General features: G+C 48.9%; 1 protein-coding gene and 2 long non-coding RNA genes across 3 annotated transcripts in view; 2 read left to right on the top strand and 1 right to left on the bottom strand.

The window, feature by feature from the left end:
• Window positions 1-1,406: 1,406 nt before the first annotated feature.
• On the top strand, window positions 1,407-6,781 carry LOC110255863 (uncharacterized). The gene is made up of 2 exons (XR_002336774.2): window positions 1,407-2,336; window positions 5,332-6,781. It is a non-coding gene; the product is annotated as an uncharacterized LOC110255863 (long non-coding RNA).
• LOC110255864 (uncharacterized) lies at window positions 4,881-5,557 on the bottom strand. Its single transcript, XR_002336775.2, has 2 exons — window positions 5,443-5,557; window positions 4,881-5,270 (listed from the first exon to the last, which is right to left on the bottom strand). It is a non-coding gene; the product is annotated as an uncharacterized LOC110255864 (long non-coding RNA).
• Window positions 6,782-7,389: 608 nt separating the features above from the next.
• ANKRD10 (ankyrin repeat domain 10) overlaps window positions 7,390-24,421 on the top strand; it is a 32,696-nt gene continuing 15,664 nt past the window's right edge. Inside the window, 3 exon segments of the mRNA NM_001244616.1 lie at window positions 7,390-7,689; window positions 10,927-11,079; window positions 14,808-14,899. Of these exon segments, the coding sequence (NP_001231545.1) occupies window positions 7,480-7,689; window positions 10,927-11,079; window positions 14,808-14,899 (455 nt within the window). The 5' untranslated portion in view covers window positions 7,390-7,479.

Raw genomic sequence — 24,421 nt, 5'->3', positions numbered from 1 at the left:
GTCACTACTGCGGCGTGGGTTCAATCCTTTTTTTTTTTTGGCTGTGCCTTTTGCATGCCACAGGCATAGCCAAAAAAAAAAAAAAAAAATAGAAAGAAAGAGTAGCTACTCATGCCCAAGTTTTTTTTTAGGTTGTTCTAAAATATTTAATATTTTCCCAATAACTGAATCGAGTTAAGTTTTTACACTCAAATTTAAATAAATCAAACTTAAATAAAATTTACCTTTTCAAATCTGTAGCATTTGGATTTTGAATTCAATGGAAACACATCAGCAGGTTTTTAAGGCAGGGCTGTTGCTGGATTTCCATCTCGACAGGATCCTCTAACTGCTGGGCAGGGAACGTTGAGAGGTCGTGACATTGGTTTAGGTGGGAGAGTGTGGGTGGGCCGTGGGAGGGGAGCAGACGGACATGGGCCCCAGGACCGTGCGGGGGCCTGTGTGGGCGTGGAGCATTGACCCTGGTACAGGACGTCAGCCACAGGTCCTTCCCAGGGACAGAGAATCCTGTCGGGGGCAAGTGGGGGCAGTGGGCGTGGGGGACCCCAGCGTTCCATCTTGGGCATGAGAGGAGACGCCTGGCAGAGGTGGCCAGGGGATGTATGTGTTGGGCACGGGAGGGTCAGGGCTGGTGACGTGAGTTTAGGGACCATCGGAATGGGCATAGTGTTGGACAGCTTGAGATGCAACGACCGTCTAGGAAGAAAGTACCAGAAGAACAGAGGATCTGGGGCCCTGGAGCATCTGAAGTTTGAATAGAAGAGCTGTCACCAAAGCCAGGAGATCAGGGCGAGGGAAAAAGGCCCTGATGGAGGTAAGGTCGGGATGGGGAATTGATCCGGGCTGGGCAGACATGAAGGTCTGTGCTCAGCTTGGCCAGAGTTAGTCCAGGGGGTGCTGGGGGCGAAGGAATGGGGGGTGGTGACCATGCAAATTCTCTGAAGTTAAGCTCTGAAGGGACAGAGGGCCAGCAGCTGGAAAGGTACCTGTAGGGGAGAGGGCGGCGATGCTGCAGCCAGTTTCAGAGCACCTGCGGTTCTTCCGACGCTGGGCTGGGCAAATCCCTGACTCGCTGTTTATTGGGTATGGACACTTCCCACCAGTGAATTGCCCATTCATGTCCTTCGCCTGTTTTCTCTTGCTGTTCGTCTTTCTCTCATTCGTTTGTAGGCTTCGCATGTGCTATAAACAAACCCTTTATTTGTTGAATGACTTGCAAGCTCTTTCCTGCCATCTGCAGTTTACCTTTTGCTCTGTTCCTGGCATCTTTGAGCAAAATGAAATTATCAATTCTAATGTAGTTATATCTGCCCTTTTTTAATGGGTTGCTTCCTGAATCTTGTTAAGAAATCCTTCACTGCTCCAACGCCCTAAGATAATCTGCTGTTTTCTCGTAGGTCATTTTCACTTCTGCTTTCCCATGTCTGTCTAAGCCGCAAGGAGCAGAGGTTTGAGCGCCCCATGAGCACTGACAGATCTCTCTTCTTGCCTCTCATCCAGAATGACGAGGACAACGGCCCTGGGTCTCCAGCTGCTCTTGGGAGGGTAGCAGGTCCTTGCCAGCACCCCCAGACCACAAACCAGTAAGTGCCCCCCTGTCGAAGTGACAGTTTCGCTCTGCTGCACTTTGAGGAATGAAGAGGAAGGGCCACCCTCCATGGGGGACGAAGGGCCAGCGGAGGGCAGCGCCTCCCTGCCGCAGGACAGCACACTGTCACAGCAGCGGCCCTGAGGACAGCAGTGCCCAGGGAGCGGATCTCCACAGGGCCATCACTCCGAGAGCACAGCCCGCTCCAAGGGGACACTCACAGCAGCTGGCAGGCACTCTTGAGGGGTGCCAGTTTCCAACAACAAGGGCCCCGGGGGTGGAGGGGTGGGGCTTGACACTGTAATTTCATCTTTAAGAGAAACAGAACATCAAACAGCAACACCTCATGCCAGGAAGACTGGGTCGCTGACATTGGCATGAATTGCTGCTGGTGGGAAAACAGTAGAGGTACTTTGGGGAACACCCTGGACCCTGGACTTTCTCGATCTGAAAGCCCTTTGCTGTCCACGACCGGTCTTTCCCTGACGGGGCCGTTCGCTGAGCCGGGGCAACGTTTATCTTCTGTGATAAACAAGGAGACTAAGCTGGAGAGGCTGAGAAACGCTCCCCCAGCAACAGGACCTGGCCCTACTCACCGGCCCACAGACACGGAGAAGGGGGCACGGCGACAGTGTCCTGGGCCACCGCTGCTCTGGCCTGGCACCCACTTTCTGGTCGCTTCCCCACCAGGGGGTGCAGGGCCCCGGTCGAGCTGGATGAAAGAGGACTCCCGGCCTCGGTCTGCCAGGTAAAGACACCTCAGGAGCAAGCGACAGGAGCTTTCTGCTCCCACCTCGCTTCGTGGGAGAACTTTTCATTTTATGACCTAATTCCTTTCCATTTTAATTTAATTAATTTACTTTAACTTAATTTTAATTTAATTTGATGACCCAATTCCTGTTATTTCATCAGCTGGTTAGGATTAAACTCTTCTCCGTAACAGATCCCTGTCTGGCTACAGGCTCTTGTTTCTGGAACATTCTTAAAGAACAAAGTTCACGGTGGGAGTGTCGGGAAGGCAGGAAGATGTGCTAACCGCCCATCACACCAGGCGCCTGGGTCCCGTCCAGGGAGCAGCTGTCAGCAGCCTCCCCCCAGAGACTGTGACTCTGCCTGCAGGGCCGGCCTCAGGGTGGCCACTTGGGGACTTCCTGGCTTGCTCAGCAGAGGGGCCACCAACTCCGCCCACGGGGACAGCCGGGAACATTTAATAAGAGCCATGACTCCCTGGGGAGTTTCTCTCCAGTGATAACATTAGGGAAGTAAGGCATCGGCTAAACCAAATCTAAAGGACTGGGCAGTTGCCCACTTACAGGTCAAGCGGCCAGAAGGCGTGTGTGGCCATTCTCAGCATCCAGCAGGACCCAGCTCCGGAGCAGCCCAAGTCTGCTGCCCCAGCTCTGGGCGCCGGCCGGCCAGCCTGCCGCTTCCCTTCCCTCCTGCAGCCCCTCCGGCCCCACGATTCTGCTTTCACAGCACGCCTCTGAGCACACACTTGCTGTTTCTCTCTCATTTTAAGGGCATTCGTGCTGATCACTTTTCTAACAAGATGTAAATAAGACAGGACAACTATTAAGATTCCAGAATCGTAATGTTGTTTACAGGCAAGACCCCTGGCCCTCAACACGTCTCCCTTTCTGGAAAGGAGCAGCCAGCTGACCTGACTCCCAGCTTGCGTCTCCTGCTGTCACTCAGCAAATTTGTACTTAGGGTTTAATATGGACAAGGCACTGTCCCGGTGAGAGGGACACGGTAGTCGTGGAGAGACGGAGAGACAGAGATGACTCTCCTTTCAGAAGGACACAAGTCCCACCGGATCAGGGGCCAGCCTCCTCCCTCCTGACAACGCGTTCCATCGGCAATGACCCCGTTTCCAAATAGGTCATATCCTGAGGTACGGGGGTTAGGATTTCAACACACGAATTGAGGGGCGCAATTCAACCCACAACAGAGGGAGTTGGGTGCTGGAGATGACGGAGGTGAAGCCCTCTGGGCAGAGGCAAACCGCAGTGGGTTTTCAGGGCTGAGCAGGGCAGCCCGTGCTGGAACCCGGGGACTTGGCTCTGAGGACGTTTCCAAAGCACAGTGTGAGCTCCACTAAAGGACAGAAGCGGACTTGGGAAGCACTCAAATTTTATTTGGCTGTGTATTTGCTTAGCTGTAGGGGGAAATGTAGCCACAGCACCACAAAGTCATTGCTGTTTTGCTCATGAAGAGGATGTGAATGAAGTTGGTAAATCTCAAAAAGTAAGCCTGTTTTTTTTAAGGGCCACACCCACGGCATAGGGAACTTCCTGGGCCAGGGGTGGACCTATAGCAGCGGCAGCAACACCAGATCCTTTCAACCCACCGCACGGGGGCGTGGATGGAACCCACCCCTTTGCCTCCAAGGCGGCCTGAGCCACTGCAGTCAGGTTCTTAACCCGCTGAGCCTGAGCCGCAGTGGGAACTCCAAAAGTAAACCGGTTTTAAGAAAAGTATTAACAGCACAGATCCAACGTGGCCAGAAAAGTCCGCACAGAGGTGCTGAAAATCCACACGGAGGAGGCGTGAGAATGATTAAATCGGGGACGCTGCTGGCCCCGGACTGAATGTCCGTTGTCCCCCCCCCCCCGCCCCCCGCAGTGGGAGGTGATGAGGTCGTGAGGGTGAATGGAGTGGGTGGCCTAACTCAGACGAGACCTGAGAGAGGGCTCTCTGGCCTCGGCGTGCACACAGCCCAGACGCGACGAGCCAGCGCGCTGAACGCGCCTGCAGAGCTGCTGAGTCTAGCAGTCCCTGGCACTCCGGATGGCAGCCCAGAGGCCGCGACTCTTCTGCCCAAGTGTAAGCAGATGCCCTTCTTCAAAGAGGGACCTGGCAGCGTGTGGGAGGTGCAGCGCCGGGAACAAGGGGCAGCAGAGAGGACAGAACAGGGAGGCCCTGGTCTCGCCTTCCTCGGGTCTCAGGTCCCGAGACACGCGGTTCACTGGGTCCCGTTTCTCAGCGTGACCGCAGCGCTCAGCAGGGGCCCGCCCTCTACAGAGCGGAGCGTGTGACCCTGCCTCTCAGGGCACGTTCCTCCCACGAGCCCTGCCCCTTGGAGCAATTCCTCACACACTATCCCTTTTTGGAAACGCAATGCCAATCCCAAAGGCAGGGTTTGGGTTGGTTTTTAATCCATGTACTGAGTTTTGAGTCTTCCTGTTTCTCATCACGTATTTGAGTCATACCTTCAAATACTCCAGTTTGCTCAGGTTAAAGAAAAAAGTTACTTCAAACTGTTAAAGAAAATATTTTTCAGAGACACTCGTTAAAGCATGGAAAGGCAGACTTTATTCAAGAGGTGCCTTCGGATGGGTACAGGGGCCACTGCTGTGGGATCATGAGACCCCGTTTGTCCCCGCAGACGAGGGGAGAACTCAGACTGACCTCTGAACACGACATGGACAAGTGGGAACCTCCAACCCAGGAGCAGGGGGGCGTCAGGAGTTGGAGAGTCCCTAAAAGGAGCATCAGGGGCTCTGGCTAAAGTGACGTCATGGCAGGATTCTTGCTGAAGGCAGACGCCCCGGCAGGGGGGAGGGAGTGGTGGAGGATGGAGAAGGCGGTTGGATGTGGAGGGTTAGCAGATATGGGGGGTGGGGGAGCCTGAGTAGAGTCTGGTCAAGAAGGGAACCTTTGTCACTTATGTGTGGTTGCTCTGTCAAATAAAAGACAAAGAATGTGTTATGAATCCGCGCTTCTTTCTCTTTTCTCTACAGCTTTTTGGAAAGCTAAAGAGCTCCTAAGAAAACCTGTCATTAGCCGTCATTCGACACGTTGGGCAAAACCCGCAACCAAGCACTTGGAAGGGTGGCTTTAGGAACACTCACCAGACCTCCTTTCTCATTCTCATACCCGGCAACCGCGTGGCCCGTCTCAGGGAGCCACCATCACGTTGGTCTATCTCTGCACAGCTGCTCAAGTACGGGTTCCATCCCAGGAAGCCTGAGGAAGCAGGAAGTCATCTTAGCTGAGGAAACAGACACTCTGAGCATCCATTCCCTGTAACCTGCTTCGTTTCCTAGGCCTTCGTACAAAATCAATGCCAAGGTTAAAAAAATCTAACCATGGGTTGGGAACAAGGCCTGGATATTATTCCAAGCTCTGGCACAGGCATGCAGTTTGTCCCTGGGCAAATTCCTTAGCCTGTCTCTGCCTCAGTCTCATCATTCACAGAATGCTGGGTAAGGAAGGGTACTTCCTTCTCGTTATTATGAAAGACAAGCTGTGCTTACGTCCTTCTGCAAAATGGGACGCCGCTTTCCTAGGAAGGGTACCAGTCAATACCAGGGTATGTATCTTAAAGAGATAATCAGATTAAAAGCAGCATGGAATATACAAAGAAAAATGATTGAATTTCCTAGTGGACCAGGCATATTGCTGCCCTTTGGGTCCAAACGAAAAAGTATATCTTGAATTACTGAAATTTTCTCTTTTTTAAATTTTTTTTACTTTATTTTTTGTCTTTTTGCCATTTCTTGGGCCGCTCCCGTGGCATATGGAGGTTCCCAGGCTAGGGGTCAAATCGGAGCTGTAGCCGACAGCCTACACCAGAGCCAGAGCAATGCCAGATCCGAGCCGCATCTGCGACCTACACCACAGCTCACGGTGACACCGGATCCTTAACCCTCTGAGCAAGGGCAGGGATCGAACCAGCAACCTCATGGTTCCTAGTCGGATTCGTTAACCATTGCTCCACGACGGAAACTCCCTGAAATTTTCTTTCTTGCCTCATCTAATACATGACAGATTCTAAGTGTCATTCTTACACCTCATCCATTAGTAATTGCTCACTAAATCGAAATACTTGCTACTTTTTCTGGTTGACTGTATCTAGAACATTTCCCAGTGTGTTTCATTCATTATTGTACTCAACACGTTTGCTGCATGAATAGATGACTGTGTTGCATGCTTATACCGCAAATTAACATTTTTTCTTCGTTAGGCACTATGTTTCTAATTTCTTGTTTTATTAAGTAATGCTGCAATGTACTATCTTATGCATCAATATCTTCCCAGAAATCTGGTTACCTACTTAAAGCTCAATCACTGTGATTTAGAATTTTGTAGAACAAAAAAGGAAAGCAGTATACACAAAGAAAAAGAATATATACAAGTGAAACAAACCACATGGTTAGAAAATCACAATAAAAAATCTGTAAATGTTAACACTGGTTATTTCTTGATAGTGAAATTATTGATGATTTTCACGTAGAAGTCATAATCAGAAAAAAATCTATTTAAAAAATCTGTGATCCTCGGTCAGTGAAAGACAATTTAGTATTTCCTTGCATGCTACAATGTTTCTCGCGTTTTGGCCGTGGGTTCTCAAAAACGTGCAGCCCAGCTCAGAAAAGTACAGCAGGTCAGGAGGGGCAGGAACCGCCCCCAGGTGCTCGCAGACGCACCACCAGACTAATTGGTGGAATAAAAGGCGTGCGGCCGAAACCTCAGGGGATCGGGCCCAAAGCCCAAACCTGATTCTCCAGGAGCTTTTTATTAACGGAGGTCAGGACACTGACGCGCCTGGAGTCTGGACCGGAGTCCAGAACCCGGAGTCTAGAACCCGGAGTCTAGAACCCACGCGGCCCACGCCCCGCCCCCTGCTCCAGGCCCCGCCCCGACGCTCCAGGCCCCGCCCCCAGGCTCCGCGGCTCCGAGCGCCGGCCCCAGTCCCCGCCGACGCAGGCCCCGCCCCGCCCCGCCTCGCCCCGCCCCCGTGCGCGCTCGGCTCGGCTGCCGGCTGGACGCAGCCGCGGCGCTGCTCTAGATCCTTTGTGCTCCGGTGGCGGCGACGGCGGCGGCCTCTCGGGTCTTCACCGGCTCGTCTTCTCCGCTCGCCAGCTCGCGCTCTCTGGTGACGGACCATGTCGGCGGCGGGAGCGGGTGCGGGTGTGGAGGCGGGCTTCTCCAGCGAAGAGCTGTTGTCGCTCCGCTTTCCGCTGCACCGCGCCTGCCGCGATGGGGACCTGGCCGCGCTCTGCTCGCTGCTACAGCAGACGCCGCGCGCCCACCTGGCTGCCGAGGATTCCTTCTACGGCTGGACGCCGGTGCACTGGGCCGCGCACTTCGGCAAGGTGGGCGCGGGCGCTTTAAGGCGCCATCTTCCGCGGCTTTCCTGTGGGGGTCGAGAGGGCGGTGGGCGCGGGGCGTGCCGGGAGCGCGGGGCGGAAGCGGGGTCGGCGGCGAAGGCGCGCCAAGGGGCCCGGGGCGCATGTGCGGCGGCGCGGGGGTCGGGGCCCCAGGGGCGCGCGGAGCCTGCCGGGAGACGGGCGGAAGCGGGCCCGGCGGCGGCGGCGCTGGCGCCGGGAGGCCCGGAGGCCGTGAGGCCCGGAGCGCAAGTGCGGCGGCGCAGAGTTCGAACGCGGGCGGCCTCCCGAGGCGCCGGCTTCCCGGAGGCGCCGCCCCTGCGGGTGGAGGCCCGGGCGCCCCAGGGCGGCGCGCGGGAGCCGGGGCCGCTCTGAGGGAGGGGCGGGCGCCGGAGGGAAGCGCCCTTAGCTCCCCGGGCCCAGGGGCCGCGGCCGAAGGCGTGCTGGGTGATGATGCTGCCAGCTCAGAGCTGGGGGGTTGTGTAAACTGTCGCCCGAGTGACCGTCGGCGACGTTTATCTTAAAATCGGGAAGAGCGAGGTGCAGCTTTAAATCTCGGAAAGATAAGGCAGCATTTGCCTCCTCTGCGCAGGGAGAGGGGTCATTCGATCGGAGAAGTGGTCGCAAAGTGAGATTGACGATGCTTTTCCAAAGTGACTTTAACGGTTAAGGTTCATGCCCCCCAGTTCTGGGACATTACAAAATGTTTTCCCTCTGAAGTGGTGATACGGTTGGGTTGAAATAAGTGGTTTTGCGGAAATACGTGCCGGATAATGTGAAGTGTATTTCCGTCTTGAAATGGAATTAATCTTAGATTTATTTTTGCCCGGCTGACGAGTGACTTTACTTGGCTCAAGGTGCTACGTTCGCAGCACTTTTGGGAAACAGTTTCTGAGTCCCCTGGTCAAATGAAGTCAGATTTATTTTAGTGAAAGAAATGAGACGGCGTTAGGACGGCGGGGGCGAGGCAGGCCCGCCGGCCCCGGGCCTGAGCTCCTGGGACGCGCTGGCGGAGCCGGGGCTGAGCCCGAGGCCCCTGGGAGATCCGGCTCCGCAAACAACTGGCTGAGCGAGGACCCTCCTGCCTGCTCTCCCTGAACGTAGGTGTCCCCAGGCGGGCCGGCCGCCGGGGAGGGAGCTCCCTGCTGAGTGCGTCTCGCTCTATTTTTACGTGAAACTGTAGGTAGCTGGCAACATCTATTGTCCCTTGTGTTACAGGCAAAAACATCCTTTTAATAGGCAAGGACAGCTTTTTTTTTTTAAGCTCCCCTGTTGCTTCCGATCCTCCCTATCCTGGTTGAGAAGGACACAGTATGGCTGTCTCGTACATTCTGCTTAAAGCCCCATTACAAATGGTCATTTAAAATATTTACTCATCCCAGGGTACCTCTAGGTATTTCTAAGGATTAAAAATAGCCATCACTGCTTTAAAATGTTTAAAATGTAAGTTTCATGCAGGTGTGTTTTACCACACAAAACAAAGCCAACTGAATTCCCTTCTTGAGTCTCTGGAACATGAGTAGTAAATAAACGTTGGAGACCAAGCAGTAGCTTAACCTCAGAGATCAAAGGTTGTAACTGGAGGCAGTTAACTTCCGTGCTTTCAGTTGCGTTTAACCCTGAAGGCCACGGAGTCTCAGGCACTGAAGGGGCCAAAGGAAGTGTCCTTCAGCCTGTGAGGAAAGGCGGCTGGGGCAGAAGCGAGGCCAGGACTCCTGACTAAGGCTCCCGGTCCCCAGCTGCCCACACTTCCCTCCTCTGTATGCACTTAAGCCGTCGCTCTGCTCGGCCATCCAGGAGCTGGCGGAGATTCAGCATGTTGTGGGCTCTTCCCCAGTCTCAAGCTGTGTTCCTAGAAATGTGCCAACTGCACAAGTTACCGAACCTTTTTATGAGGCTCGTTTGCTCCCAAAGGACTAAATGTTATTTAAAAACTAATTACACCTTGCTGTTTACAAGCAATCGTATTGAACAATACCTTCGCAGGGTTCTAAGCCTGGTTTCCTACATCCAACCCACGGGTAGCAAATTTGAGTCCAGGGAGCTCTCGGTTGATGTGCAGATTAATGGCCGTTTGGCATACTAAGCGATTCTCATCTGTTTCATTTTGGTTGTACTTGAGACCTGCCATCTTATCACTGGCCGTGGTTTCTCGCTCGGTACATTGGTAAAGGCAGTATTTGAAAACACGCCGAGGAAGCGTCTCTTTGTCAGCCAGCATCTCGGTGCCCCCGACAGTCAGAGCTCACCTCTCAGGTGTGTTGATTGCAGCGGTCTGTCCTTTGCAAGGACAGGCTTAGAATCGCGGAGGAGAAGAGCCACCAGGTGAGACCCGAGTGTAGCTGCTTACCTTTCGCTGGAGGTCAGTCCTCAGGAGGAGGATTGTTGGCTCGTTCACTCACCGCATTGTGCACCGGGAGGGGAGCCGGGGCGGCCCGGGAGCCGGAGTCTGGGGACACCCTGGGTGGAGCCGTGTGCCTGGCACCCTGTAGGCACTTGCCAAGTTTTTGTGGAGTGTGATAGATTTTTGTAGCTAGAGGCCAGTGCGATCCTGGGGCTTGGCTGCAGTCTCCACTCCCATGTGTCTTTGTTTCGTCACCTGCTGGACCGGAGCTCTGCCTGCTGTAGGCCCTTGGGGCCAGGGGTTCGCTACGAACAGTTTGAAAAGCTGAGGTGCTGCCCCCTCCCTGTGCTCCACACCCTTCCCCGAGGACACAGCTCCAGCTGCGCCTGAAGTAAGCACTCTTGGCCGCACTGGCAGCAGAAAACCCTCTACCTGGGAAGGGTTTATCTACCAATCACTGTAACATCTTTATTGATTAGAGTAGTGTGTGCTTGTGGCATAGCCCAGCTCTGATAAAAGTCTTTGAAGGTGCAATCTGGCCTTTTCTGATTTGGGCTTTTTTAAACAATCGTGATTGACAATGTCACATTGATTTTAGCCTTTTCTGTTAGGAAAAACAAAATATTTATATTTGTATAGTGTCAATCATTTTGACTTTATTTCTGTGTGTGTACACCAACTCTTTTAAGGACAAAAAAAAATGTTCTCTTAAGTAAGCCTTTTAAAATCTGTATAATACTGGGAAGGAATGCGTGTTTTCTTATACAGACAAAAAGGTAACGAAAACGTGCCGCTCATCTTGTTTCTAGAATGATGGCTTGTGTAACATGTAATAATGTACTGACGTTTGTGCCTGTTTCATTCACCTGCTGCTCTCGAAGTTGGAGTGCTTGATGCAGTTGGTGCGAGCTGGAGCCACGCTGGATGTCTCCACCACGCGTTACGCCCAGACCCCAGCCCACATTGCCGCCTTCGGGGGCCATCCCCAGTGCCTCGTCTGGCTGATCCAAGCAGGAGCCAGCATTAACAAACCGGTGAGGGACTGTCCCTGGGACGGGGTTGTTCTGTTTTCTTTCTCCAGTTATAATTACACGGTGTTGAGTTTTAAATCGAGGCCTTAATTAGAGTTTGAGATCTTTACCTGTAGGCTAACTGGAATCCGTGCTTACTGAGTTATTTGTAGATAACTGGCCCTTCACGTAGCAGTGCTTTCGCCGGTTCTGTGACTTACTGGGATCCACAGGGAGTGCCCAGGGTCACAGCCGGTAACAGGGAAGTCTGGCCTTCCTTCAGCTTGGGCTTCCTGGCGCCTCTGCTCACAGCTGCCTTAGCTTCATTTCCGCAGATAATTGGGAGAAGGCAACTGTTCCAGCAAGAGCACGACTTTGAAATCCTTTGTGACCATCTGTGTGGTTGAAGTTAGCATTAGCAGTTGGCCAGCGGGAGGCCGTGTGGCTTCAGGTTGGGGCGGACCACCAGGCGCAGAGAAGTGGCCGGGTGTCCTGTAGCACACTGAGGAAAGGCGCTGAAGCAGCGGCTCACAACGTGGCAGAGGGGAGCGAGGGATAAGAGGGCAGAGGTGGAGTGGAAAGGACGGCCCGGGGAGCGCCCAGGGCTTTGGTCCTGGTTTGGGTGCTGAACTGGCGTCGGGAGGTGGGCTCAACCCCTCCCCTCTCCTGGCTCCAAGCACAGAGCCGCCTGCTCCTTGGCTCTGGTGCCTGTGGTTCCCACCGTGTCTCCCTCTCCCTCTTTCTCCCGCGGGGAGGGGCAGTCCTGCGCCTGGTCTCTGACCTCCAGCGGGTCCTTGACTTGGCTGAGGGTCAGTCTCCTTATCAGTGAAATAGGAGTGGCCGTGAGTGGGAGTGGTTCGCATTCAGCACTGACGGGTTTAGGGTTTAAGTATAGAACGTCTATATGGTGGTTTTCCTTCAACTGTCACGTGACACCTAATTTGGAGAGCTCTAAAGATCTCTCAGTGTCTAGGGCTGCTTTTCGATCTCCTTAAACCTAGAAGCCCCTCTTCCACGTAGTGATGTAAAGCAGCTCCCTGTTTTCCGCAGACAAAAGGTCCGAGCCCCCACCCCAGCCGCCCTGGATCGGGCTCTGCGGCATCCCCTCCTCCCGAGTCCCAGGTCCCGCTCTCCTCACAGCCCCCCTCGTGCTGAAACAGCCCGCTGGCTCGCGTCCCACGTCTGAGGGTCCCGGCCTCGCTTCTGCAAGGGCCTCCGTTGGCTGGGGCCTCCCGTGAGGCATGCTGGCTGTCACGTGGACCGCGGGGACGGGCACCGATGACCCCGAGGCCCCAGTAGGCTTTCTGTTGGCTCACCTTGAGCCGGGCAGTTTTGCTCGTTTCCAGCATAAGCCGGGTCCAGGTTTTTCGTACTCTGTGTGTGCACACAGTTTTTTGAACCTGGCATAGCTTTTCTTGATGACATTTGTTTTGATGCCCTTCTAGTCTTGATCTTTCGGCGTGTTCGTCACGTCACGGCCCATTCTGAGTTCAGGCTTCTCTTACACGAGGGCTTAGTGCAGCTCCCATGTGCTCTCTGGGGCTCCGTGTTCTAAGTTTATCCAAAGAGGAAGTTTTTAGTGCTTTATTTTTACTTCTAAAGTGGCTGCCGTGGTATCACTCTTGGTAAGTCATCTCTTTCCTACCCTTCCACAGTGGTGCTGGCATTTGACACTGCCTTTAGTTTCTTGTGACTAGATTAGAAATAAGATTTTTCTTCATTAAAACTCAAGGTGACTGCTCTGTCTTCAGATTTCTGGCTCCTCTCCCACTTTCCTTTATGACTCAGAGTTTGCCAGCGGTAGTTCTAGAATCATATTACAAATTCTTTGGTATTTTTGAAATAGGGCTGGTCTGAGCTTGAGATCTGTGAGTAACCTTAAAATGGCTCTTTCCTCTCACCGTCTTGGTTACAGTTTTCTTTAAACAGTGTGTGTTCTGCCCTTGCCAGCTTAGACCATCTCCTGTCGAACCCAAACAGGAGGGTGGGTTTTGCTTTTTCCCTCTGACATCTGTTGCTATCCCACCGTCTTCCTGAAATAGGATAGAAAGCCTTTTTTCTTTTGTTCCAAAGATGATTTTGAAAGTCCTTTATTGTTTTCTTGAGTTTTTTTGGTGGTTTGTTTGGCAAACCTCATCTAATTCTCAGTTCTGCTTTTCCTGGCAGCTGGTGTGTGTGTTTTCCTTTGTCCTTGTAATGTGCCCCCTCTCTCCACTTCCTCTCCTTCTGAGAGACGAGGGTTGGGTGTAAGTCTGAGTTCAGTAGTGTCCCTGGATAGCCTCATGATTTTGGGTTTCTTTCTTCAAAAATGGGGCTGTTCTGTTTGGAACTGTACCTCACTTTTGAGCTTATGTTTAAATATGCCTATTTTTCCCTCTAGGAAGCAGTTGGATCTTTCATATTATATTTTAGGTATTAGATCATCTGCCACTCTTTACCCCTAACCTCAGTGTCTCTCCCCTGTGAGTATATGCATTGCTAAAGGAGCAAATCCTGAATTGATGTATTGATTGATTTATTGTCCTTTTTTTTTTTTTTTTTGTCTTTCTAGGGCTGCACTCGCAGCATATGGAGGTTCCCCGTCTAGGGGTCGATTCAGAGCTATAGCCACCGGCCTACACCAGAGCCACAGCAACACGGGATCCGAGCCACGTCTGCAACCTACACCACAGCTCACGGCAACGCCAGGTCCTTAGCCCATGGAGCAGGGCCAGAGATCGAACCTGCAGTCTCCTGGTTCCTAGTCGGATTCGTTTCTTCTGCACCATGGCCAGAACTGCTCACATCCTGAATTTATGAATGGCCTGTTTTACAGGTGCCGCACACTTGCACTCGGGCTTCATGCCTTTATCCCTTAATTGTGTCGATCTTCTACCGTCAGGTCCACGTCCAGCGATGCCAGGGTGTTGATGGACGGACTCAGGAACCGCGCCATGTAGCCTGTCACCGTTTCTCGGGCAGAAAGTCCTCAATCAGTTTTTTTCACAGAAGCGAGTTTCTCCTGATCCATGTATCTTTCTGACCTTCTCTTTGCCAGCGCGCTTATGGATGAAATTGTACTCAAGATTCTTTTGCCCACTGGGCCAGGGTAAAGGGATTCTTTTTTCATGACAGCATCGGTCCTCACGGCGGCCCCTGGGTCCGCTCCCGCCTCCCGTCCTGCAGCCTGTTTCCCGGGGCCCCAGCCGGGCTCTGGAGCTGGTGCTGAAAGCCGGAGACCGGGTCGCCCGTCTGCGAAGCTGGCTGCGTGTGGCGCTGGTATTCGCCCTCCCGGTTTCTGGGCCCTTTGACCTCAGCGGTCCTGTCTAGGGTGTGGTTCCGACCCAAGTTGAAGAGGAACGTTGGGGGTGGGGTGGGGGGGGCCCTCAGGTGTCCTCAGGCCGTGAGTGTGGGCAGGCCTGCCAGGCCTTAGATGTTAGGGTTCAATTTCTCTTTCTTGTCCGAGGACAATCGCTAGTGCTAAAATGCGTTCAGAAACACGCTTTCTAAATTGCCCCTAGAGTGGACCTGCTGTCCCTGCTGGAAGGGCCCCAGGGGCTTTGTGTTGTAAACCTACGAATTCAGGAGAGCACGCTCCTTGCTTGGCCTCAGCTTTAGTTTCTCTTCACGGCTCCCTTTCTCAGTTAGGCTGCGAGTTCGGCTCCCCTTGTTTCTGTCAAAGCGGGTGGGGTGGCACGTGGTCTTTGCGAGGCCCTCTCAATGCACGGGTCTGTGGGATCTGACTGGTGTGTGTGTCGTATGTGTCTTTGCAGGACTGTGAGGGCGAGACTCCCATTCACAAGGCGGCTCGCTCTGGGAGCCTGGACTGCGTCAGTGCCCTGGTGGCTAACGGGGCTCACGTCGAGTAAGTACCTTCATTTATTCTTGCCAACCAAAGACGAGTCACGGGTGTTGTGTCTAGCGACAGGATTTAGAGCGAGCAAACGTTCTGAGCTTTGTTTTTACTGTTAGTAATATGACTGTGCTTTTTAGAGCAGTTGGCGTTAGCAAATTGTTGTGTGGGTTGAGTTAGCACCAGCAGGAGGGGGCTTAATCACAGCAGCCCTCACAACACTTGCCACGAGAGAGAGAAAAAGTGTGTTCGTGTAGAAAGAGTAGGTCACTAATTAAACTTGACACCTGGCATTGTTGACTTGGCCACGAAGTAGTTGTGTCACTGTGGGCAAGTCTTCAAACTTTCTTGCCGAGTTTTAATTTCAAAACGAGTGCCTTTAACTGGATTAGAATATCTTTTCAGGCCTCTCTGGCACAAAAAAATTCTTGCAATTAGCTTTTCTAAATTTTGAATTCCTTATCTTTTAGCAGATGTGAGGCGATCTTAGATTTTAAAGCCTATGACTTAATGATTTTATAATTCATTGTAAAATGAAACTATGGCTTCAAACTCACTGAGTTTTTGATACTGATGGCATTATTTTAGAATATCCTTGTTTTAGCCCATTTTATATCAGCTGGCTTGTTTATGGTTTGATAGAGCAGTGTTAACGTTTAAGTATATTAATCATATATAAATGTGATCTTGTATGCAAATCATTAGCCGTGGCATTATACATTTATTTTAGGTTTTAAATTCATTTGTATTAACTTTCTCTTAAAGATTTACTATAAAAATTTTTCTTCTGCAGTTCACAGCATTAACAAAATGGATGCGGTTTTCACCCTTAAATGTTGAGTGTAAGCTATAGAGCTATAATAACCAAAATAATACCAGCTTTTTTGTTTTACTTTGACTGTCTTGAATATTTCATAAAAATTAATTATAAACCACTTTATTCTAATTGGAAATGTGAAAATTTAGACTTTGGGAGAAATAAAACCCACAAAACTAACTTAGTTTAACCCTTTGGTTTCCACTTCATTGTTTTGACTCTGTATTATAATAAATATTGAAAATAAATCCTGGTCAGCAGAACCATGTAAGTTAATGCAAGGCCTAACGCCAGGGGCAGTCATTAGTTTCTTGGTATCTTAGCTTCTGTTTCATTAAATATGACTAGGATTAGACATTAGTTTGGGCTTGGATCATTTACTTATATAGCAATCTAGTGTTACGAATATGACCTGTATTACCTGTTACATTGCAGGGACTTCATATGTAGTTATGACTTAATGGTAATGTGAAAATAAGATGAATATATTAGACGCTTGAAAAAAATTGAGATGATTTTCAATGGATTGCTTTAAAGCAAAGTTATAGATGCCATTTTCTTAGCTGTTTTTAAATTAAAAACTCTAATTTTAAAAACAGAAGCTTTGGTTATAAAATACAGAGTCATGAAATAATTGGTCCAGTCCTCGACTGTCATTTATTGAAGTAACGAATAACTAGAGGTTGGTCTTTGCAGGGACTTGTGTTTCTACGCAGTGCTCTCCTTGGCCCTGAGCCTCCTGGTGCTGAGGGTTAGTTTTGTTCACGTTGATGGGCCGCGTAATCCTTTGAGCCAGTCAATCTCTCTCTGACCTTGTCCTTTTTTTAATAGGTGTCTTTTCACAATGGGATCATTTTATTTACGATTCTGTCCTTGTTACAGGACCCTCGAGTGTCTCTTTGCCACCAAGTGTGACTGGGCAGGGCCTCGAGTGCCCGTTTGTGGTCCCTCCTCAGGGGGGCCACTCCCTCGAGACCCTGCGTGTGGCGACCTCCCTTGGCTGGACTTGGAGATGGTTTTAGGAGGAGTGCTTGGCCCGAGCCAGCTAGCCACGAGTTACGGGATTGGCCCGGAGATAACGCGAGTCCTCGTTGTTATTGCCGTGGCGGCGTATGTGGTTATTCCGCCTTAACGGCTAGATGAAGTGCCACTTTTGCCAGTGGGCTCAAGTGCCAATTGCTTTTTAATGCTGCACACTTTCGTAGTTAGCGTTTTTAGTTTGATTCCCCCAAATTAATACTTAGATCTCCTTTGTTTCCCGTAATGCTGCTCCTGCGGTAAAGTGTATCCTAGCACATAAAATGCCTTTTCCGCAAAGGGCATAGAATTAATTAAAGTCACTTATTTTTCTTCCAGTTGAGAGTGAGCCAGATTATTGCTTCTACTATGACATGCTGTAGCATTTAGGACATAGTAGAAATTTTCCCTTTTCCTGTGAATGGATGGAACACTCTCTTGGATGGTATTTTATCACACTTGGTGGTAATTAATAATTTGTGACTAATTCCTACTTTGCTTTTTACATATATTTGCTACATAAGCGGTCAAAATCTGAAATCGCTGCTCTTTCGGTCACGGGGTAGATATCGGTGAGGGCAGGCGTGCCAGGGGTCTGGCTAGAACGGTCTGTTACATAACCAACTTGTCAATGTAGGCTCCGTCTGTAAGATAACGCGTGTCAGCTGCTGTGCGCCCGTAGCGCTTTTTCTAGCACCGCACGTGAGTATGTTGATGCCGAGTTTATTTTTCTTCTCTCATTTTACATCCTGAGTTTTGGTGCCAAGTTTTCTTTTTCATGTGAGGTTCTGTTTCTGCTCAAATTATTGCCATTGTCACTTGCCCTTGTTTACATCTAAAACTAAAAACACATGGGGTTAAGTGTCCATTCTGTGACCAAACTCAACGTTTATGTACTTTAAATGATCTAAATCTCTGCAGACCTTCTCATCCTCATTTTTTCTCAAGTATGAAGTTTTCATGAGTTAAGCGTCATCATTCTTAACTTTGCTCAGGTGGCGGTTGAGCTCTTCACGACACCCAGGACCTGAACGCTGCACAGATGGGGTTTTTGATTGGAGGGAGGGTGTACACTAGAAAGTTGTTACTGTGTTTTTTCTTCCGGATGATCACATAAGTACACTATAAAATAGTCCTCACGTGGCTTTTGGAGAAAGATCTGTGAGAATTTGTTACCTGCTGCTGATTAGGTAAGACAAGCTTTCACGGATGACTCTGTGAGCGCACGTTTCCAGCCTTGGATTGTCTTTACTTTCAGTATTTTGGCACTGATTGATTTTGGCCAATTTTCTCTTTTATTTTCTTGGGAAATAAAGAGAGTGTTTCCATATCACCCAGATGTTACAGTAAGGTTTTTTTGTGCCTCAGAGTAGAAAGAAAGGGAATTTGTGGGATTTAGCCATGCAGGATTGCTTCCATCTAAGGCCAGGTTGCTGGTCCATTTTAATACCACACCATACAGGTGCAGTGTTTAATTACCCTGTAACAAAGTCCCATAGCTTTCTGTAGGAGAGCATTTCTGCAGAATTCCTTGATTCTGTGGTAACCAGATCTTCAGTGGGCTAATGTATTTTAACTTAATTGTTTTGATCCCAAGAGGAACTTAACTCTCATCATCGGTTAGCTGGAGAAGCATCTCAGCCTTATATAAGCAAGTTCAGTGACTCACTCTCAAAAAATTCTTGCCTGATTTAGAAAACAGACGCAGTTGGCCGTAGGAAAAAAAAAAAAAGTCTTAAAATGTGATCTTAATAAGCTTTTTTGATGTTGAAAAAAAGTATTTTGCTGCACTTTGAGAAATTCCGAATTCACACGGCATTGTTTCCTTAGGTCTTTGTTTACGACCAACCTTTTAGAACTCTCCCTAGAAGCAGAATTTTTTCACCGGGGCAAATCCTAAGATGAGCATATTTACTCTTAGAGATTGGCTCGTATCTTCTGCCCTTGGCAGAATGTGCCAGTTTACTTTAGTACACATTTATTCGTGCTTGAAATTGGGAGTCTGTTTTCATTTGCTCACCTGTTTGCCCTTCAGAATAACAGTTCCAACCATGGAGTTGATCGGAAGCGCAGCTCTGGAGATTAGTCGTTTCTGATCTCGGATCCTGCGCGTCCTGGTCCTGCCCGCCCGCCCGCCTCGTGTGGCCTGCCTGCCTGCCTTGTCATGACAGGTTGAGTAGTATATGGGTTTTAATATAATATTTTTTAATCACTGCTTTTCTATATAGTGCTTTCAAATAAAACCAAAGATTTTAAAATTCAGATTATCTTTTCCCTTTGCCAAATTATGGTAGAAGCATGTTAAATATTTCAGGCCATTGAACGATGCTGTTATGTTTTGATGTATGCAAACATAGTTGGGGTTCAGTTGCAACATAAAAAACTATTCTCAGAAATGTTGAACTTGAAATGAAAACTTGGCACCAAATGTATTCAAGTAGAAACTTTAAAAAATAGTTTCTTCCTCTTATTACCTGAACAATATATTTAAGAAAGTCTTCATAATTATGTATGTAAGAGTTTGGATACCAAAGGGTTAAAAATACACGTTTTTCTTTTACTGAAGAAATTTTGATGTTTGTAATGTTTTGTCTGTACAAATGGTACAAATTAGTAATGTTTTTTTAATCTTTTTTTTTTTTTTTTAATGATTCCATGTATTTGCTTATTTCCATCTAGGAATAGTTACTAATGTATTTGAGATACAGCATACCAAATTTTAAAGTAACCAGAATCGTGAGTTAATGGTTTTCAGTCCATACTGTTAAACTTTTGTTGAAATACTGACCTAATTAAATTGGCTTCATGCTACAAATGATCAGAGGTACTTGAAAAGGCAGCGTTTTAGCGCAGTAGCTCTCGGTCAGGGTGGTCACATGACAGTGGCTCACGCTCAGTAAATGTGCTTCTGCACCTCATGTGTGTGTATGTATTTTAACCCAAATGTTGCCTGCAAATATGTGATCCCTTATTATTAAGTTTCCTGTTTTATGAACCATTGCCCGTTTTAAATCACACGGAAGATTCTGAATCTGTAAAAACTACACATGTCAATGTTTTACAGCTACGTAATTCGAATTGACTTGATTTTTTCAAGTAATCCTAGAAAGGGGGAGCACTCCATATAGAAACTGCTGAAACTGCCACAGGTGCTTCTCCGAAAACCTTACGGTTGTGGCATTGAATGTTCAGTATGGCTTCCTTTCTCCACACGAGGCATACTGTTGAGGTATTTGTTGCGGTGATTGGTTTTAATGCTAATCTAGGAATTCAGATATAGATTCTTTAGATTTGCATGCTTTGCTTACCCTAATTTATGATATCTACCTTTTTATTTGTAAACTAACAATAGTTGAGATCAGAATTTTAACAGAAATATTATTTATATAAAACTGTGGTTATCTCTTATTGTCACATGGCATTGACCAAAAGAAAACATCCGAAGGTGATGTGACCACGCAGATCCTAAAAAGGATGTTTCAGCTGTTGCCCGATCCGTGGTTTTTCAAATTAAAAAGAAAAAGAAAAACGTGCTAGACTGGCTTCTCACATCCTGATGTTGTGACCCTCTAAGTGGAAAATAGACGGGGGATTAGTTGGCAGCAGAATAGGGGTTTGTTCTAAAGTTACTTGAGGAGTCATTCTTGGGTATAGTAAGTTTTAACATTCTATTGAGAATTTTACTGCAGAAAATATATAAGCACTTATGTTGGAAGTTTAGTACAGATTTTTGAAAGTTTGATTTACTTTGCCAGGTATTCAGCAGAATAAATAATTCGCAGTAAATATCATTCTCTGTCTTCCCCTGTTCTCATTCCCATTTTGGAAGACCAGCAGGGGAGTCCTGTTGTGGCTCGGTGGTAACAAACACGACTAGCGTCCATGAGGATGCGGGGTCCGTCCTTTGCTTCGCTCGGTGGGTTAAGGATCCGGCATTGCCACAAGCTGTGGTGTAGGTCGCAGACGTGGCTTGGATCCTGTGTTGCTGTGGCTGGGGTATCGGCCGGCAGCTGGAGCTCTGATTTGACCCCTAGCCTGGGAACCTCCACGTGCTGCAGGTGCGGCCCTAAAAAGCAAAAAAGAAAGAAGCAACCATAGGAGCTATTGGGAGAAAATGGGTAGCCTTCCCAAAATGACTCTTCGTAGTTTCAGTGGACATTACAGGAACCAGAGTCTCCAGATACAAACACAGTTGTCACAGCTTCCATGACACGTTGTAGCAAATTGATTTTACTGGCCTAAATAAGAATCTGGAGGTGTCCGCTTTCATCTGAAGAAAGTCAGTTTTAAAACGTCAACAGCCAAGCTCAATTTGAACATCAAGTTGACTGAAGTCCAATTTTTAGAACCTCTGCCCATTTCGAAGACTTTTCGAATGGCTATCGTAGGGACCAGAAAGGGTGAACTAGAGCTGCCTTCACTGGCCTCGGGCACCTCCCACGTGGAGCCTCTCACTTTCCAAAATGGACACAGGTAAATTTTAGATCAGGCAGAATCTGTTTAGCCGAGTACAGAACTGAAGACACTACATTCAGGTCTATGTTTTTTCAAAGATTGAGCTTGAAATGTGTACGCTTTGATTACTATCCCAGTTTCCATGCAGAATCCAGTTGGCGAGAGGAGTTTTGAAGGGTGTCTTCCAGGTACTGTAAATCACCCTTTGGACAGTCGTGTAGAGACTGCAGTTGGGACGAGCTTTGTCTGTAGCAGCCCCTCTCCTGGGGCGATAGGAACGGCCAGGGCTGGTGCCGAGGCCGGGTCACCGGCCGTGAGCACCTGGGGGCTGAAGAGCAAGGCTGGGCTCAGAAAGTCCTGTGATAGCTGCGTAAACTGGGGACACTGAAGAGAGCTTGGCAGGTTAATAGGTTGGTAGTACATTTTAATCCGTGTAACTGTTTCAGCTCTTAAAACATCAGCATCGAAGCATGCTTAGCAAATAGGAAAGTGTATATTAAAAAATGAATTGGAAGACCTGAACCTCTTGTTAAAATTGAAGTGTTTTGAGAACTGTACCATTTATTCGAGTCTCTACCTAGACGCCCACATGATTTTCAGCCTCTATGTATATAGTACACTTGAAAGCCTCTCTGCCTGTTAAACATTAAGACGGTGTGAGGAATTCAGACTGTAAGATAGTTTTCACCTTACTCATGTTAAGCACATTGCCTAATTCAGTGTTAAGACACTTAGAACATTTACCAGAAAACACTCAAATAAATGGGAATGATTGTATTACTTCCACATGCGCTAAGTCTTTTATTTTACATTCGCCTGAAGTTTATTTACCTATAGATGTTTTTCTTGCTGTTTAACTTTTTATGATTTAATAGATTTGGCAGCTTTTAAAAAGTCAATTTTTTGAAGTCCCCACTGCTGCTCAGCAGAAACTAACCCAGTGAGTGTCCATGAGGATGCGGGTTTGGTCCCTGGCCCTGCTCAGGGACCCGGTGTTGCTGTGAGCTGCACTGTGGCGTAGGTCGCAGACGCGGCTGGGATCTGGCGTTGCTGTGGCTGTATCGTAGGCCAGCAGCTGCAGCTCTGATTTGTCCCCTAGCCTAGGAAGTTTCATATGCTACAGGCGTGGCCCAAAAAAGCAAAAAAAGAAAAAAATAGTTAATTTTTGGTTTGAGTTGGATAATGTGTAAAACTCCCAGAAAGGCAGCTGTTCAGCGTGGAGGATGAGTTAGCGGTGGCACCTGTGGCTAATCTGGCCCAGTGCTTGTTTTTGTGTGGCCCATACACTAGGAATGGTTTTTACATTTTTAAATGGTTGAACAAAAATCAAAAGAATATTATTCCTTGACATGTAAAATACGTGAAATTCACACTTCAGAGCCCACACCTAGAGGTTTCCTAGAACATAGGCTGCCCTGTGTGGTGCACGTACCACCTGCAGCTGCTTCCAGGCTACGAGGAAAGGACAGGGCCTGGCCTGGGCTCACTGTCCTTGCTGTCCAGCCCTCTGCAGGAAAAGCACCTGCCCCTGGCTTGGGGGCCCCAGCCCTTCCTTTCCACCAGCTTTTGTGCACCACACAATTGAGCAGCCACTTGCAGGTGTTTGACTGGGAGCAGAGCAGGGTTAGCGTGTTCAGCCAGGGCCAGCGAGGGAGGGCGTGAATGTGGGACCGCAGGACGGGCGTGGGGGAGGAAGAGCTGGGAGAGGGGAGTGGCAGGTTTTGTCCTGCGCCAGAGTCGGGCTTACAGACCCTTTCGCTTTAGAGGGGCATGAACACTGAAGTCGCCTGTTGCTTTCTGGCCCCGCAACGGGAGGACGAAGGCAGCTGAAGTCTCCCGTAGCTGAAGCCCAGGTGGGGGGGTGCCGTCCGTCCGTTTCTGGTGATTCCTAGGGACGCTGTCCCTTGAGTTGTCCAGGTTCTGACCGCTGCCCGTGTGCGGGCGGGATGGTTTCTGCTCTCCCTTTGGATCACCCTGACTTCAGGCCCTCCGAGTCACGGCGGAGCCGCTGAGGTTCAGCCTGGCTGGGGACTGCTTTCCTGCTTGCCTCGTCCACACGCGAGGAGTACATCCCGCGGGCTGGCGCTAGTGCCCTTCTTTGAGTCTGGAAGACGATACCTCACACCGCCCAGAAACTTGGTTGGCTCTGCCCCGCCACGGGATGTGCGCGTGTTGGGCCTCGCTGCTGGGAGGCGGTGGGCAGGAGACCCTGCCTGTGCAGGCACCCCGCTCCGTCTCCGTGGCGTCCAGACTGGCACTGGTTTGTTGCTTGTGTCCCTTTAAGGTTAGATTTTTCCTCGGAGGAACGGTCACCTCGCTCTTCCGCCCCTGACTCAGTCCACTGCTCAATTTCTGAACTATGAGTAAAGGAATTGAGTGTGTTGGGGGTTTTCTTCTTTTCGGTGGCTAAAAAGTGGGCCCGCTCCGTGAGGCGGCTTGCGTCAGTGAACTGGCCTTTGTGGTGGGCAGTGCCGTTTTAAAAGTCTCTGCGGTTCTTTTCAAGTCCATCATCCACTGGAGAGTCGTCTTTACTGCCACCTTGCTTTGTCCTGATTTGAAGCAGTGCTTCTCATTTCTGTATTCTTTGATTTTGGAGAGCAAGTTCATATTTATCTAAAGAAATGATCATTTTATAAACTTGGCTCATGTTCCAGGTCTTTTCTTCTTTTCAAATTTTGAAGAGTTAAGTTTTTTTCACATTTTCATGTGTCAACTTTTTCTGTTCACATTCTTGAAAGAGTAGACCTTTTTGGACCATTTGCTTGTGATATCGTCTGAAAATAAAATACACCATTTTAAACAATTAACCTCTTACACACTTACTTGAATATTAAGCTTCTGTAACATGTTGACATTAAAAATCAAGTATATGATCATTTTGAATACACTAACTGATGGACTTCACTCTGTCCAAACTTTGGTATTTCCTTACCGTTTAATTCACATACTGAAATTAAAGTATTACGAGATTTTAGATAATATTCGTCAGGAGTCATAGCCATGAAGTCAAATTGAAACATCAGTTTTAGTTCCCAGTGGTCCTTCCTGCACACAGCTCTCTTATATTTTTAAGAAAATACTGTTGATCTGGGGGTTTCTCAAGACTTATCTCATAGATCTGATCAAGCTGCGTTGAACTTTGCCTTTCTTCAAAATGTATGATACATCCCTTTACCTCATGCTTATAAAAGTGGAAACACACTTAGTGAGTGTCCAGAAGCGTGTAGGTTTTCCATGTCTGGGGA

Source organism: Sus scrofa, chromosome 11 (genome assembly GCF_054392235.1).
Source record: "Sus scrofa isolate SSC_HxYL_T2T_F1_AM1 chromosome 11, Sscrofa_HxYL_maternal_Yorkshire_Landrace_v2.0, whole genome shotgun sequence".
Taxonomy (NCBI): Eukaryota; Metazoa; Chordata; class Mammalia; order Artiodactyla; family Suidae; genus Sus; species Sus scrofa.
This window is presented reverse-complemented; position numbering and strand designations above follow the sequence as displayed.